The sequence below is a fragment of the Saccoglossus kowalevskii genome, chromosome 3 (genome assembly GCF_978046115.1).
Source record: "Saccoglossus kowalevskii chromosome 3, keSacKowa6.1, whole genome shotgun sequence".
Classification (NCBI taxonomy): Eukaryota; Metazoa; Hemichordata; class Enteropneusta; family Harrimaniidae; genus Saccoglossus; species Saccoglossus kowalevskii.
In genome coordinates this window covers 42,069,591-42,086,890 of record NC_140643.1, presented here as the reverse complement: position 1 = coordinate 42,086,890, position 17,300 = coordinate 42,069,591, and the positions used below count along the sequence as shown (strand labels likewise).

Genomic DNA, 17,300 nt, shown 5'->3' with positions numbered 1-17,300 from the left:
TACTCTATCATCTTATATATATATCAGTTCGTGTTTGATGATGTTAATCAGTTTGAATTTGGAAAGGTTTTGGACTGATTATTGCAATTTTTTGTGTGTGTGTGGTATTACACTTTTGTTGACATAACCATGACACTTCGCTGACTGGCAAATGTGACTGTGAAGTGAGCCTTAAATGCATGGCATGATGCAAGTCTTTTTCTCCAATTGACCTTAACCTGATTGTCTAGAGTAAGTACCCGTTATGAGTGGGTCTTAACAACTAACAACGCCTAACTATATAGTTGTGTAACATTCATTTCAAATTTCAATGGTTGTGTTTCTTTGAATTAAGATTTACTTTGATCTTAACTTGTCTGTGACTTTTTTCATGTTGGTAATTCAAAAGTAAAGACAATTATGCTTTCTAGTGTTGATGTGTATAATGCTCCAATGACTTGAAATAATTAAACAAATCATGTAGATGCATCAGAAGTACAAGGGGGAATAGATGCTTAACATACTTTCCATTACATCAAACAAATACCTTGTAAATAATATCACCTGAGGGCCAATTTAAGATTGGATACAAATTATTTAAATTTATTGCAAGCACAAACACTTTATTCATGACAGAGATAAGATTATTTTGGTTCGGAGTTTTGTTGGTTAAAGCTTGAAACCTTGCATGCTTTCAGAATGTAAGTGTACATAAACTACCAAATGAAGACAATGTACTTTAAATTGGAACAGAGACCAACTTCACCTATAGCGGCTACATTTGCTCCATTTTTTTTTACACATATCTGCCTATATATAGCATGCTGGATAGTTGACTCAATGCAAGTTTGTGGTCACCCATTTTACAAAAATATAATGAGAGTACCGATATTGAGTCCTTATATATCCTAGACTAATTTTGATAATACTCTACTTTTAAAATTGCATTCAAATATACTGTTGAACAAGTGCATATGGTACACAAGGAAATTGTTCATATCAGCATTTGGTCTTTATGTGGAAATTGAAGGTAGAGAATAAATAAAAATGTGCTTGTTTTTTTGTTTTGTTTTTTTGTTAAATTGAAAATGTCCGTGTTGGAACTAATGTAAATTACTGAACATGCAATCACTTTCCATCATTGTGGCTTCATACAAGCAAGTTCACTGGCCACTATAGGCAGTTGGTCTTTATATACAGGTCACTTTACTGCCCAAAGGTGGTCACTTTAGGCAGGTGGTTTTTGTGGGATCTTTATATACAGGTCACTTTACTGCCCAAAGGTGGTCACTTTAGGCAGGTGGTTTTTGTGGGATCTTTATATACAGGTTACTTCACTGCCCAAAAGTGATCACTTTTAGGCAGGTGGTTTTGTGGGATCTTTATATACAGGTCACTTTACTGCCCAAAGGTGGTCACTTTAGGCAGGTGGTTTTTGTGGGATCTTTATATACAGGTTACTTTTACTGCCCAAAGGTGGTCACTTTAGGCAGGTGGTTTTTGTGGGATCTTTATATACAGGTTACTTTACTGCCCAAAGGTGGTCACTTTAGGCAGGTGGTTTTTGTGGGATCTTTATATACAGGTCACTTCACTGCCCAAAAGTGATCACTTTTAGGCAGGTGGTTTTTGTGGGATCTTTATATACAGGTCACTTTACTGCCCAAAGGTGGTCACTTTAGGCAGGTGGTTTTTGTGGGATCTTTAAATACAGGTTACTTTACTGCCCAAAGGTGGTCACTTTAGGCAGGTGGTTTTTGTGGGATCTTTATATACAGGTTACTTCACTGCCCAAAGGTGGTGACTTTAGGCAGGTGGTTTTTGTGGGATCTTTATATACAGGTTACTTTACTGCCCAAAGGTGGTCACTATAGGCAGGTATTCTTTATATACAGATAAATGTAATTTGCACCAATATCTGCTCTAAACTTTTCACAACAAATGAATTTGAATATATCTTCACTGTTGGCTAACTTTCAATCTTTACTTATGGCACTTGTACATAGCTCACAGTAACCAATATAGGAATGTTAGCTAACTTTCTATCTGTATAAAAAATGTTTTAGAAACAAAATATCTATGAAAATAATAATGAGTTGCAGATAATCCTTAGTTGGTCAGATTGGAACGCCAAAATTATTTACTTTTTTGCGAAAGTTTTGGTGTGATTTGGATAACACTAGAATAGTTTCCATTTTTCACATGATCACACATCTCCACATGAAAATCCAAAGAATGTCATTTTATAAACAATTTCACACATTATTGTAACAACAAAATACCTTACAAATTAGTCAGCCACTCAGAAGAGAATTTCACGGTGATTTATTTAGTTGGCACTATTGATAAACTAATTGTGTTTACTCACTTTTTTAAAAGTTTATAAAACTTGTGTGAATGATTAGACTGCCATCTTGTGACCACTCTATAAATTTCTTTGTTTTTTCACTTGATCTGACATCTTTTAACTCAAGATGGTATGTCATCATAAATATATATCAGATGCCAAAATATCCCATGATTGAAGACACCCTCTTTCCCTTTAAATTGAAACTGTAGCTTGCTTGCTCAAATTTCAATCATTCCTAAAGCAATTGTTATGGCATTCTGTTAATAAGTGCTCAGACATCATAGTATCAGATTATTTGCATGTCTAATTTGAAACTCCATCATTTCATGCTGCAGTTCACCATAAAGTTGCATCCATCATTATATTATGTAAAGAGAATCACAAAAAAATAAGTTCTTGATACTAAAATTGCCATTTGCATTTACAGGTTTTTTTCTTTGACTTAAGACACCCCTTCCCAAAGTCTGCCCCCTCATGTACGTGTACCCCCATTTACCACTGTTCCATTTTTCAGGTGTTAAATGTGGTGATGTGGATATTCCTATTGTCAGGCAAATGAGCACAGCATCTGACCAAGGCTCTGTGTCATCCTATTCTTCCACTTCTACTACAACAACTACCACAACCACAACAAGTAAGAGGAGAAAGCCATTCCACTCCATCTCACTTCAAGAGAACCTTTCTCAGTTTCTCTTTCTGTGCTTTTTTTTCTAAACTTGCCCCTTGTTGTGTGTCTTTATTTTATACTCATTTTTCATCCTATCCCATCTATTCTAACCTACATCATGTTGTTTTCCAGACCACACCATCGTCAGTTGCTATGACAACCAATCTGTCTTTTCATCTCGTGTTATCCTAGTTTAACAACTGACGTTATCCACTGCAGTGCTAATACTAACCAGTTTAATTACAGACCTGCATGCCTCACCGATGGAATCCTCTGCGTGTATTTTTTTTATAATATTATTGAACTAACAGCATGTCTGGCTAGAATATTTTACTACAGGTTGCCATGGAAATGACTCAAGTTACTTTGACTACAGGCACTTTTTACATACATATTTTGCTTTTTTTCTGTAACTTTTTTCCCTCAAAAGTTTATGTAACTTTGAGGTGACAGAGATTCCCTCCTGAGTCTAGTTTTAAACGAAATACATTACTTATAAATTATTTGCTTTTCTTAGGCTGAGCATTTCATATTTCTCTTGCAGTCATCTAAGAAAAAAAAAATGAGTGAACTGCAGACAATGTAATTTTTTATTGCTCTAGTAAATGCCCTTTCTGGAGTAATAATTTGTAGTATGTATTGTATGACAACTGCAAACTTGTCTACCAACTACTCAGAAGGGACTCAGCAATGTATTGTGATAACTAACACATATCTTGTTTCAAATGTTTTTTTTTTAAAAACTGCTTTCCTACCCTACTTAGTTGTTCTTGTCGTAGATGTATGTCTTTATCTCACCAATTTTATGTACTGCATGTTCAATCTATTAAATACAGCATGTTAAATTAATTGGGTCGGCACCTGTTAGTTAGAGCAGTCATTCATCCAAGTCATCGTTTCCAATCCTTTTGCCATGTTGAATAGCTGCGTACTCTAAAGTATTTGTCTTACCATCCTTTTATGCCAAGAATGTACCCTCGAAGTACTGTCTGTGTTCATACTCAGTGAACCTCTCTATATTGGAGGGGGATATATAGTTCATATTTATTTACTATCTATATGATGATTTATTTAGTCACCTCATCTTTTTCGTGTCTTTCGTTGTTAGTTTTAAATTAGTATCGAGGGGTTATACATATTTTTTTTTTAATATTCTGTTTACTGGTATTTATGGAACTCCTACATATTTCTTGTGTCTATGCTGTTATTCCTATATATACGGAGGGCCTATTGCGTTTACAGTGTTGTAGCATGCATGGATTCTTTTCTGATAAAGACATTTTAATCTAATTTCACAGGAGAAACAATCACAAAGACTGTCACTGTGCATGAGGAGACCATCATCAAGGTGAACTCTGAAGATGCTGGTAAAGGGCATGTCACTGCCACGGTTACTGCACCTGATGGTACTGATGTGGGCGATGTTAAAGTGGTTGATAATGGTGATGGTACATTTGATATTGTATGGACATGTCCAGCCTCTGGTCGGTATACTTTAGACATCAAGTTTGGTGGTGTTGCAATCACTGGTGGTCCATTCAGAGTTGTGGTGAGTCATGAATTCTTGCAAAAAACAACTTTTATGTTTCTGTATTTTTGTCTGTAGTATGCTTGTGTGTATATATTATGAACTTATATATTATGGCTTCTAAGAACAACGATATCAAATTTGGTTGTTTGTATGAATGCTGGTGAATTGTGTAAAAGAATGATGTAATTGTATAACAACTATATAGAGATGGTTGCTAGATTCGTGATTGTGTCATACACAAAGTATGAAGTGTCATGAATTATGACTAGTATGTGTGATTAGGTGCATTGTCATGCAGTCATGGTAATGTAGACTGGCTACATTGCAATAGCCATCACTCATGTATACAGTTCAAATAATAATACTAAAATAATAAAACTGTTTAATTATGGGCCATCTAAATTTATCAGTAGTTAGATCAATTATCTGTTGATATCTGAACCATGGCATAGATCTTCAGAATGCCTTCTATGTAATGCTGGGGCCTCTCTGTATTTTATTGTTTTCATGATGTACATATTGCTGACAGCTGAATATCTCTCTAACTCTAATCTTAAGCTACTGTTTCCATCTTCATTACATGAATTCCTTGATTATGTTAGAAGCTTGTTGCAAATCAATCATGCAACAGGGAAACATTTCTTGACCTGTGACCCCCTTCCCCACACACATGCACACACACACACACACACCAAATCTTTGGGTGGGGTGGGAGGTGTTGGGTTTTATTAGAGGATGTGTATTCACTCTGTCTTTTTCAAGGTTATATTGGCCAATGTGGTTAATTTTGAATTAAAAATGGGTATTTATTTCCTACATCAAAGTAATGATCTATTTTCTGTTTGTACTCTGGCATCCAATCTATGGCCCATTTGTTGACACGGCTGTGTAAATAGCAGAAGTTAGGTAACCCAATTCATGGATTGGGCAAACATGTTATCACGTACCTAACAACAATAATAATTTTGTAGTGACAAAGTTCAGGTTTTTTACATTGTATTGATAAAACCAAAATGGCTCGAAGACACACATACTATTTGTTATTTTTGACAAATCCCGATGAACAGCAGCCCCCAGCTGTTGCTCCCTCATTGCCATCTGTCAAAGTTCAGTCACGGATCGCTAAATTGAGGAAGAAATTTCAAAAATATGTGAGTATGACTTTTAACGTGCTGGTTTATTACAACAGAGATTAAACTTAGTTCCGTTGATTGACACAAAATTCAAAGACTGAAATTTGTATTGAAATGCAGGTAATTACTAGAAAATGTTATGAGCTTAGTTTGGAAGTAATAAACTTTGTTTGTTTGTAACCAACCTAATGTATGATTAGCCAAGTCATTTTGCCTTATTCCAATGGCTTTAATATATCTTGTACAAATGTATGTAAAGCTGTATGTAATTCTTACAGGTAACTGTAAAACGTGTTGAAATTGCTGTATGTACATGTAAATTTAGCAAATTTGACTCAACTCACCAGAATCTCAATTTAGCTTAATCAGTGTCAACAAGCTCATTGTAAGAATATCTTTTCTGTTAAATCAACTACATCTTGAATTAGCAAAATTGCAGATTAGCTAAATTAGCTAAAACAATGTGCTAGCTAAAAAGACACATTGTACAGTAATTATTATTACATAAATACTCTGTTCAATCAGTGCATATTATCTAATACATTAGTGATTTGATAGTTCTACTTCCTGGTTTAGTGTCTCGCAGTGGTAATCATTAACATGTATTCTTTTATGGTAAAATTGATACAAGACTTGTTCTTATAAACAAACAATAACTCTGACAAGTAAATTAAATTAATTCACAAGTGAATCAGGAATAAATCTTGCTGTTAGCCTGAAAACAAAGGAATAAAGGGAAACTTTGCCTATGGTGGTTGTATTGTTGTTGTTAATACTTTACTTGACTGACTTAGCATTTAGTTTTTATGGGTGGGCACTTAAGCACTCAAGCACCACCACTTCCCCACCATCTCCCATCCCCATGAAAAATTATCCAAATGACCAATTATCCAAATTTTCATTCACCATGTGCCAGATATTACATTACACCCCTTTGATGACAAAATTTCGAAATTGATTTCGACAACACTTTTACAAAACCAACAAATGTTCTCAATCAAATAAACACATTTTACTACAATATTATTTAAATATCATAAAAATTTATGGTGTAAAATTTATTATGGTCTTTTGGAAAACCATTGAAGTCAAGATCTTTATCTTGGTTGTCAGATGTTACGATCATACACAAACCTTTGCAAAGCAATTTTCAACATGTTGTTCTGCAGGTCTGTTATAAAGCAATCAGAATGCTGTGACATATTGAGGCAATTGTCCTGGAATTTCTAATTATTCATGATCTTCACAATGGACACTAATTATTTTAAAAAGTACAACAATGTTGCATGATCAGGTTTCATGACGTTACCGTCAAATTTGGGAGTTTCAGCAGGTGCGAGTGTTAAATCAAACTTAAATCCAGAAATAGAAAGTAGTGGGTGCTTAGTCAAGGATGGGTGCTTAGTCAACGATGGGTGCTAAATCAGTTGAGTACAGTTATTGATTATGTAGGTTCAATACCTTGAGTACCGAGTAGTTTTGATTCAAAGTATATCAAACGTTTTGTTGAGAAAGTTGTTGTTCAATCAGTTTTAAGTAGATGTGAATTATTGTTACCAATTGTGTGTTGCATTTCTTGTAAGCAAGTTCACTAGCAAGTTCAAAGCCCTGGGGACATTAGACATCACTAATAATTGCAAATCACCATAGTAACAACCATATAAACTGTGATGGGAAGAACTTAGTAATGACAATAATCTTTGATAGGTAATTTCTTGTTGAACACAGTATGTTCTTTAAAACTACCAGCCGATTTGCCTCAACACTTCAGATTTAATAGTTTGTTTCATGACAATTACTTAATTTTCTATTTTTGTCATTTTAGATAAAAAACAATCATATTTTTCACTTCTCTTGAAAACTGCCTTTCTATTTGCTTAGACAGGCTTCTATCAGATTTGTTTATTTCGTGATATATATTGAATTCTCTATTTTTAGTGATTTTTTTTTGTCATTTTAGCAAAAACTTCACGAATTCTGTAGATCACAATTGATAACAGCATTTTAAGCTACGCTGTCAACTTTGTCGAGCGGAGCTTATCATCTGAGTGATTGTCCGTCGTCGTCGTCCGTGTCAATGTTTTACTTTTTCGACTTCTTCTTGAAAACTACAAGCCTGAATGCTTTAATACTTGGTATATATGTACCTTGGGTAGACCTTTCTCAGATTTGTTCATTTTGTGATGATATCCTCAATTCTATAATTTTGGTGATTATTTTTGTCATTTTTGGTAAATAGTGATATTTTTGACTTCTTGCTAAAAACCGCAAGTCCAATTGCTTTGATATTACATATATAGATGCTACATGTGGACCTTTCTCAGATTTGTTCATTTCGTGATGATATCTTCAATTATCTAATTTTGATGAATATTTGTCATTTTTGGTAAAAAGTGATATTTTCGACTTCTTGTTGAAAACCGCAAGTCCAATTGCTTTGATATTACATATATGGGTACTACATGTGGACCTCTCTCACATTTGTTCATTTCATGATGATATCTTTAATTCTCTAATTTTGATGAATATTTTTTGTAATTTTTGGTAAAAAGTGATATTTTCGACTTCTTGTTGAAAACCGCAAATCCAATTGCTTTGATATATTATACATATAGGTACTACATGTGGACCTCTCTCAGATTTGTTCATTTTCTAATGATATCTTCTGTTCTTTAATTGCCATGTGCATTGCTAATAGCGGAGCTATCTCAGTCGACAGGCTGCTTGTTTTTTGATGTGTGAGGGCGCTCTACCTGAATTAGATGGACTCCCTCACAAGCACAATCCTAATTCCTGCTGTATGAAAGGATAAAATTCAATGTTCAGGGAAATCTGAAATAAAATTTTATAAGAATCTTTAATTTTCAATTTTTAGAAAATAATTTTTTTGTTTTTTTTTTGGTGGCCTACATCTGTTATTTTCTTGACAGCGACACTGGGGGCGCTGTTTATTGTAGTGTGTGTCAGCTACAAAGTTGATGGGAAAATAGTTTTATTCTACACAAAAATTGTAATATTAATGTGCGTTTGACTTAATTATGAAAATCATAAATTTCTCTCTTAGCTGGCATGAATTGGATACTCTATTGTGAAATATTCATTATTTTTTAACTTGTTGTCCCTAATTTCTTTTTTACTGTCATTCAAAGTGAGAGGCAAGAACACGGGGACTTCTGCTTATTATTGGACAGTATGCACAGTTTAAATTTGCTGAGAGAGTTGATTTGCTTGGCAAAAAATACATGCATAATCTCATCATAATAAGTAAACAAGTTTTATCCAAAATATGTTGCTAGTAAATGCCAATATATTTTAATTTGTTATTTTAATACTTGTGTGTAATGAAGTCTGGTATTGTCCTATTTTCTATTTGCTTCCTCTTCTGCTGTGTACATGTATGTTTACTGCCCTCTAGTGTCAAGAATTAGTATATACATTGTACAAATATTCAATCCGACAGAGGTGAACATGCAGTTTTAGCAACCCGAAGAGCTCATTGTCAATCAAAGCAAAGCAAATACAAGTTGAATTCAAGCAGTAATTGAATTTTATTTTGGATGCCTTTTTTACCTCCATAGTTTTATAAACACAATTTCAGCAGCTTCAGTCAGACAAAGAATTACTTATTACAAACACAACTAGTGCCACCTTGTGTGTTGCATTTTTTTTTTTAACAAATACACTATACTTTATATTTAGATATAGTGTCAAAACACACAAAATATGTGACAAACTCAACTCAACTCAACTCAACTCAACTCAACTCATCACAGCAGTGCCGTTCCATGGCTCTCTGAGAGAGCCAATTTTGTAAATGCAGATTGAATGTCAAAAAGCAGGTAGCGGAGAGCACTGGCCTAGACTCGCAAACTAACAATCACAAAAAATCACAGCAAAATTGTTTTTGTTTTGTTTTGTTTTCTAATTATGAAGGCAAGCATGGCAATAGTTATTTCATGAATATTTACATGCATTGTGTCCCCTTTGATATTTTACTGACATAAATCAGGTAAATTTGGGAGGAAAGTATATGGATGAAGGTAGACATGCTAATATGTCTACCTGTAATGTATGAATCTAATGGTCTTGAGGCATAGTTATCCTAAATATAGTAACTGTCACAGAGATAATTGGAGGCAAGAGATTGCTGATGATCAAGTTGAGCTGATTGAATTCTATAGAATTTTAATTGGACACATCAATTGTCCATACCAGAGATAGCTAGGCATCAAAATATTATAAAATATTTCACTGCATCAAAAATTTTAATGTCTAATGTGTGAATAATTGTAATTTTGGTTACTGGTAGTCACTATTGTAGTCTCTGATATACTTGATATTCTACAGTGTGATGTTGCTTTAATTTTGTTTTGTGTCCTTTTTTTGTCATTGTAGAATTTTTTTTTTTTTTTAGATTTGTTTTTCCTGCAAACCCCTTACCGTAAAATCTGTATTAGAAGCTGCATCCCTAATAGAAGTCGCACCCATTCTTTTTGAATAATTGAGAATCTAAAATTCACCATTTCTCATATGTGTAGATGCTCTAATAGAGGCTGTATCCCCTCTGTTGCATTGTACCATTTTAATAGAAGCCATGTCTTCTAATACAGATTTTACAGTAGTTTCTATTGGCCAATCTCCTCATTAACGTTTTTTAACATTTTGTTTTTTTTAAATCTCTGTTATGAAGACAATTATTCACGACTTTAAAAAATAAAATTTTTGACACAACCTAGTTTTGCCTCGGTCAAGACTCCTATACCAAACCATCTGGTTCTGCATGAGAACTTGAATAATCAAGAATAAACAGGTTAATAAAAATAACTAAACTGTAGGGGTATCATGGCCTTACTTGAGTATCTAGCTGTGTTACCAGTCACCACTTAAATGTATGAGATTCCTTTGATCTGCCGGAAAAGATATTATTTCATGAGCTACCAATAAGTAATGTTTTCTCTGACTTGTACAGTAGTGACCATATATGGGAGCAGAATGTGCTGAGTGCAAATCTGCTGTGTCAAAGGTCAACTGTGATGACAAGATTTGTGGTAGAAATCATAAATAGAAACTGGCAGCTTGGGTTAGACTAATGTTCAGGGGTGGAAGCACTGACTCAGACTGTCAGCAAAAAAAGAGAATTCTTGGTATGAAGTAGAAAAACATGTTTTTAAAAAGATACCCAATGGAAACTTAGCGCTGATTATTTTGGTTTACTGCAAGAAGTTTTCTCTTGGATTTTTTTTACTGACTGAATGATTCAGTGAAAATAATATCCCCTGTTTTTTTCAGTCAACTCACCAAAAATCAGTGAAATTATAAACTTCATATAGAACACCAAAAATGTTTTTTCAGCAAAAAATAATTCCAGCATTAATAAAGAATTTTACATTATTTCATTTATTAGGGATTTGCAAAAAGTCACTTTTTTAGGTGTTAATAATCAGAATGTACTTCTTTGCTAGTGAAGCCATTTAGTAAAATAAAATTCAGGTTGTTTGTAAGAGTTGTACCAACTTTCTTAAATAAGGACATTTGATTGTGTTATTTAATTTTCCTGCCTCAAATTCACACTTTTTTTTGTAGGTACATTGCCAATTTATTTAATTTTTATAGAAAGCAGCCTGTACTCAGCGGGCTGGAAAATAGTACCATTATGTGTATGTTTTCTATTTGTAAACATCCTTCAACTAATTATTTAATCCTCCCTGTTTGCCAGAGTGAATTACTTTGACTGGTATATGGTGTTTTCAATTACTGGGTGCTACACAGCCAGTACACAACTTGCTAGAATGTGAAAAAAACTTGAAGGGACTAGTGGTCTCATCTATTGTCTATCTTAAATTAAGGAAGATTTTATTTGACTTTTGAACTGATGTAGTAGATAACCCTGTGCATTTGAATGTTTGTACTGTTTGAAAGGGTTGGTGCAAGCAGCCTTCAGCAGCCAATAGTGTCAATGCTAAACCTTATTTCAACCAGTCCTCTCTAAATATTTTCTTCATATATTCTTATAGTACACATACCTTAAATGATTAAAATTAGTTTCCATGGAAATTAATCAAAATCCAAATTTGAATATTCAATGAATATTTTTGTAAGAAAGTTTTTATGAATTTTCCTGTTTTTTTTCTTTCTGGCATATTACAGAAAATATTCTGTCAATAATTTGTTAAATCATTCGCATATGAACCCAGTACATTTTTTAGCTTCTTCTGGTATGTGTTAGATATGAAAAATACCATACAGCTAATGTAATTCTATTCTTGATTTAATGTGTGTACATCAACTTTATGCGTCTATGTGAGTGCATGCACTTCATGCAGATTGAAGGAATTCCCCCCATTCCTGTGTGTATTTCTAGTTTATCATGTATATTGTTTCCACGCAGATATTCTATCAGCTTTATTTCATTTTCCTCTACATCTGGTGTTAACTTTATAAGTGAAATTGAGAAGACAAAATCAAATTGATAATTCCTTCAGCTAATTTACCATAAACAGATTTGAGAAATGTTCGCTCTATCATGTGAAGTCTGCATGTACCTCAAACTGTGGCCATTTCATTCACAGTTACTGACCTTAACTAGTCCTGATCGGCTCACTTCACTTCATTTGTGGGGAGGTAAGGTAGCTTTGTTCTTCATCACACTCGTATGCTCTGCACTGGTACCATATTTGTTCAATATTTTCAATGGGTCCAATGTATTTTTAGAAGTTGGTAAATGAACTAAAAACAATATTTAATGTTATCATGAAAAATAAACTTGGCAATAGTGGAAATGCATACCAAGATAAAACCAAGATTGGTAATTGGAAAAACAACAGCTTTTGGGTCAAATTTGCTGAATGATATTTAATATGAAGTTGAGTTAGCTGTTTAAAGATGGTCACCGCTAACACTTTCTTGACAAGAGAATGTATTGAAACTTTGCCAATTTATGTTTTGTGACCTGCTGCTGAAAAAAAAAAATTGAAACCTGAATTATTTTTTATTAAGTATAAAATTATAAATATATTTTGCTCATTTTCCAATCAAAAATGGCCACTAAAATATGGTTTAATACAGTGGTGTTTCCACGAGTATGTTCATTTTTTATTTTCTCTTTTTTATTCAATCATTTAATGGCACCTGTCGCTCCGCAAAAATATCAATAATTTACTATGCTTTCAAATTTTAGTAGCTGTGTTCAAAAATTATATCACATTTTAAACATATTTAATAATTATTTTTTCAGACATTAATGCAATTTGACAAAATAAACCTTGATGTAGTAAACATACATGATTAACATGCAAAGAACTAGAAATGAATTTGTGTTTATATATATTATGTACAGCTATCAAGGTGATGTTTATGTTCATGGCATAACACATTTCACATTTTATCCTATTTGATACTACAAAGATAATTTGGGCTCAGTATTACATTAAATATTAAAAAAAAAAATTAGCAAAGGCATCATGTGTATTTCAACTTGATATTTCTTGTATACTTGAATGAATATGGAGGGAGGTTTTCTTTTAAATAATATATCTGTATGGAATTTAGTCAGACTAGTGTAAACCTATAATGCTGGATTTATGGATTTGAGTCCCGGATATGAATATGATAGATGATATAGCTTAAAACATTTATCAAATATAAAACTGGTTTAGACAAAGGTTAAAGTTCATATTTGGTTTCAGGCTGCCTCTTTTAAAGTGATGATTGCGTTAATTTGAAAGATGAGATGATGTACGTTATCCCAGAATAAAACGGCCATTATACCAAGGGATGATGCAACCAGCAGGCAGCCCTTCGTCATTGTCTCCTGCATAGTTTATAAACGTATCAAACAACATTTATTCTCAGTGGGAAATGCTCTCATTATAATTACAAAATTATTGTCTTGTCATCTCTCGTCTATGGCCATCATATTCGCCAACTTAACATTTTTCTCCATGAATATGGTGGTTCCATTGCAGTTTTAATTAGTGGCATACATTTGTAGTTTGATGTAATAATTGCTCACTGTGCTTTTAATCGAATGGCCCTTGTGTGTGTTGAGATACTGGAGAGTATGGTTAATCAAAGCTTGTGATTTAAATCTTAAAAGCTTTTTTCTTTTAACAAGGTATTAATTTTCGTACTGTTTCACATGCAGTACATGTATTTACATTGTCTGTAGTGAACGATGAAATGTTGTTTCAAGGCTACAGATGTAGCAACATATTAAGGAGTTTTTCATCAAGCGTTCTGTTGTTACTTGGAACATGTTCACTTTAACTACAATAATAAAAAATCTTCTTATGCAAGTGACTTTTTATGGCTGGACTGCACCTACTACAACTCAATCCAATCAACCTCAGTATTCCTGGGTTTGGACCACTGAAGGTATGAACTACAACACCACTCAAAGCTTAGGTCAGTATCCTTGGGTTTGTATCACAGAAGGAGCAGTTTACTTTGTCTCCTCCATGGAGATCTATCTATCTTGGTGAGAATGAGTGTCATGTGTCCTGTCAGATTAGGTTCTCCATCTTAGACTTTGGTTTGGGGATAATTAGTTGATGATGGAGGTAAACAACTGGTAATATAATGTTGTGATTTACTGTCTTTGGTATGAGAAGCATGTACAATACTGTTTAACTATTCATTATGACTTGTAGGATAGATACTTGAGGAACTTAGGATTATTTCATACATAGTTTGTTGCTAAGCAACAGTCAGGGGAAGGGAATAGTTTTTACATTTTACATGATTGTTTAACTAAGCTTTTAAAGAAGAAGAAAACAATCTTTCTTGCCTGAATCTTGTCAGAGGGGAGGGATGCAGGGATAGATTAAATTATTGATTTTTTTATTACAAAAAATATGGGCTGTAGTTGCTGTATAGTTTTGTTTGATGTGTCAATGTCGCCTGAAAATAATGAAAATTATAATTATATATTATTTATTATATTAAATATAATAAGGTCCATAGCATCTGCATTTGTTTATAACATTTGATTTTGTGTATATAGCTTGACACAGTGTTATATACATTCAAGAGTTATTACAAAAAGATGTGTGCAACTTGAAAGGAATAAATTTAACAGTATAATTAGTTTGATAGTCTGGAGTGTTTAAAACTGTAAACAATCAATAAAGATGAGGAATGTTAGTAATCAACATTGATGTAAAAAAAAAAAAGTATTCTTCTTCTATGATGGTTGGCATAATATTGTTGGTTTGTCAGTTATTCACTCTGCGCATTTTGTAAGCTGTATAAGAAGAGTTGGTGACCGTAGTAGATGTGTTGGTTAGAAGAGCACATATTTGTCGCATTCCAATCCCTTCTCATGTTTCTTATCCTTTTATGTGTTATCCGGGTTCTTCTCTTCTTCGTCTATTGGACATATTTGGGCTGCATCATTGGACCAACCATCTTTCTCATCATTAACCTTTGTTGTCCAGTTGTGTAAGTAAAACCTGTGTTTAGGGGACTGCTTTCCAATTTCGGCTATTGTGGACACCCTTCTTTTCTATCCAGTGACCTCGGAATATATACACAGTCACACTGGTTGCTATTCAAAGTTTTCTTTCTCATCTTTATCTGTGGAATTCCTTACCTCTGAATGGTCTTCGTAGCTAGTGGTACCTCTTAAGCTGTCATAACCAAGCTTTGTACATCAAGTTTTTGTGTCCCAATATTATCATTGGTAGGTCTTCTTGAACTTTTTTTCTCTCCCCAATTTTCCTCTGCACCGTACGTCTTCTCTGTTAATCAATATCTGATTGATGTGTAACATTCCTCATTTCTTGATATGAAGCTTACTCTCTCAAAAAAAATTCCTGCTTGTCTGATGGTCCTAAGTGTGCAGTATTAACATCACTCTACATCTTCAAAACTACTTATTACTTATTTGAAATTCAATCTTATCTAAATAAAAATGTTCTGTATATTATGAATGTAATGAGACAACTCTAGACAGTACTCGTAATCCATGGCATCTTAACTCCACATAATTTACGAGATGTTGATTAGTAACTTTCAAAGCGGCTGGAAAAGCAGTGTGATGCTAGACTGAGCATAACTTAAAAGTCTCATACTTGACTCTCTGTTTACAACTGTATCACATGTTATGCTATCGTGTGTGAGATAAAACATGGTACAAAGACTTCCATATTAAGCTATGTAGTTTAGTCTGTATTATAGTAACCTTGTCTGCTTCATGGCTGTAATGATCCTAGCAGGCTGTCAGTAAAAGCTCAGCAGTCACGTAGACCAAACTCTTAATTTCCGCTGTGAAGTATTTTTCTATATCTATATAATGAGCTAAGATACTGTTGCAGAACATAATAACTTGACCTTTGTATTATTAAAAGTTCAAAGCAATATGTATAATTTTATGAGTTTTAATCTTTGCTTTAAGCCATCATTTTCTGGTGCCTTAAATATTTTGTAAACCTTTTTTTTTTTCTGTAAGACACAACAGGGAGCTAGTTTGTGTCATTTTATTAAGTCTGCACATGTGATGCAAACTTTTGTCACAAAAAGTGGACTTGTACTTTTAAATTTCATGTAATTTTAGAGAACATGAATCTAATTATTTAAATTGACAACACATTTTTCCCACCATATTTGTCACCTATCATATCCCATTTGCTACTGATGTTTATCTCCAAGGTATGCAGAGCATCTCATTTCAAGGCATAGGTAACCATGGCAACAATGTATAAGCAACCAAGTTGTTTATGTGCTCTGAAGAATCATTGTACTGAACATTGACTGCTGCAACTGTGTTTCAAGTTTATTCCTGTTTAAGCATTTGAATGTTGTCATAAAGTGATGGTGCCATTTAGCCATCGCACCAAATGAAATGCCTAGAAACCTAGTCGTATCCTTAAATCTAGTATTGCTGGTATGAGTGATGAACTCTGATAAATAAATTGAGTTGCACAAATACAAAAGCATTTCATGTCGTATAAATGTATGGTATTTGGTTGGCTTATTACTGTATCATTTTCCTACCTCCAGGCGTAAACGAAGAATTTGACCTATTCAACTGTGCCTTATCTTTGAGGCTCATACAAGTTATGCTCACATAATGTTGTCATGTTCAAAATGATGGTTACTTCATCTTTCCCTTTTTTTAATGGTTCCTTACTGTGATAGTTGCATGGTTAGCGTCCATCCCCCAGTGAAAATGACCATTCTTTCTTCAGCGTCTCACTGCAATGCACTCTGGGTGCAGATATTGTGTGTTTTAGCTGTCCTGTACACACAGTCAGTATCTGTCATGGTATATTGTTTCTGGTTCAACCTGGTTCCTGGTTCAAAAATAAAGCCATATGGAGAGATGTGATATGCTCAACTAAAATTTGTAATCATCACTCACGTGAAGTGTCAGACTGTTTAAAATTTGTGGAATGTTGCCTCCTTCCTTTTCTTGCATTGAACTGATGCATTTTTAACTGAATCTTATTTAATTGTGCTCAATTTGATAGAAGTGGGGTGGGGGGGGGGGGGGGTATTGATAATTATGGAATGTACATGTATCAGTATGTAATCAAAGGTTAACTAGATATAAGTAGTATTAATTTTGATGACAATTTATTACTAGTAGACCGTACTTGAGATAGTTTGTTTTTATTTATTAATCTACACTTACTTCATAAT

At 33.6% G+C, this 17,300-nt stretch overlaps 1 protein-coding gene across 3 annotated transcripts in view; it reads left to right on the top strand.

Moving 5' to 3' along the window:
* LOC100376702 (filamin-C-like) overlaps positions 1–17,300 on the top strand; it is a 108,876-nt gene that overhangs the window by 65,493 nt on the left and 26,083 nt on the right. For 2 of the 3 annotated variants that reach the window (XM_085497234.1, XM_085497236.1), the window contains 2 exons: positions 2,844–2,963; positions 4,295–4,545. In XM_085497234.1, coding sequence (XP_085353360.1) covers positions 2,844–2,963; positions 4,295–4,545 — 371 coding nt within the window. The remainder of the gene's footprint in view (positions 1–2,843; positions 2,964–4,294; positions 4,546–17,300) is intronic. The other variant, XM_085497235.1, reaches the window with a different exon arrangement.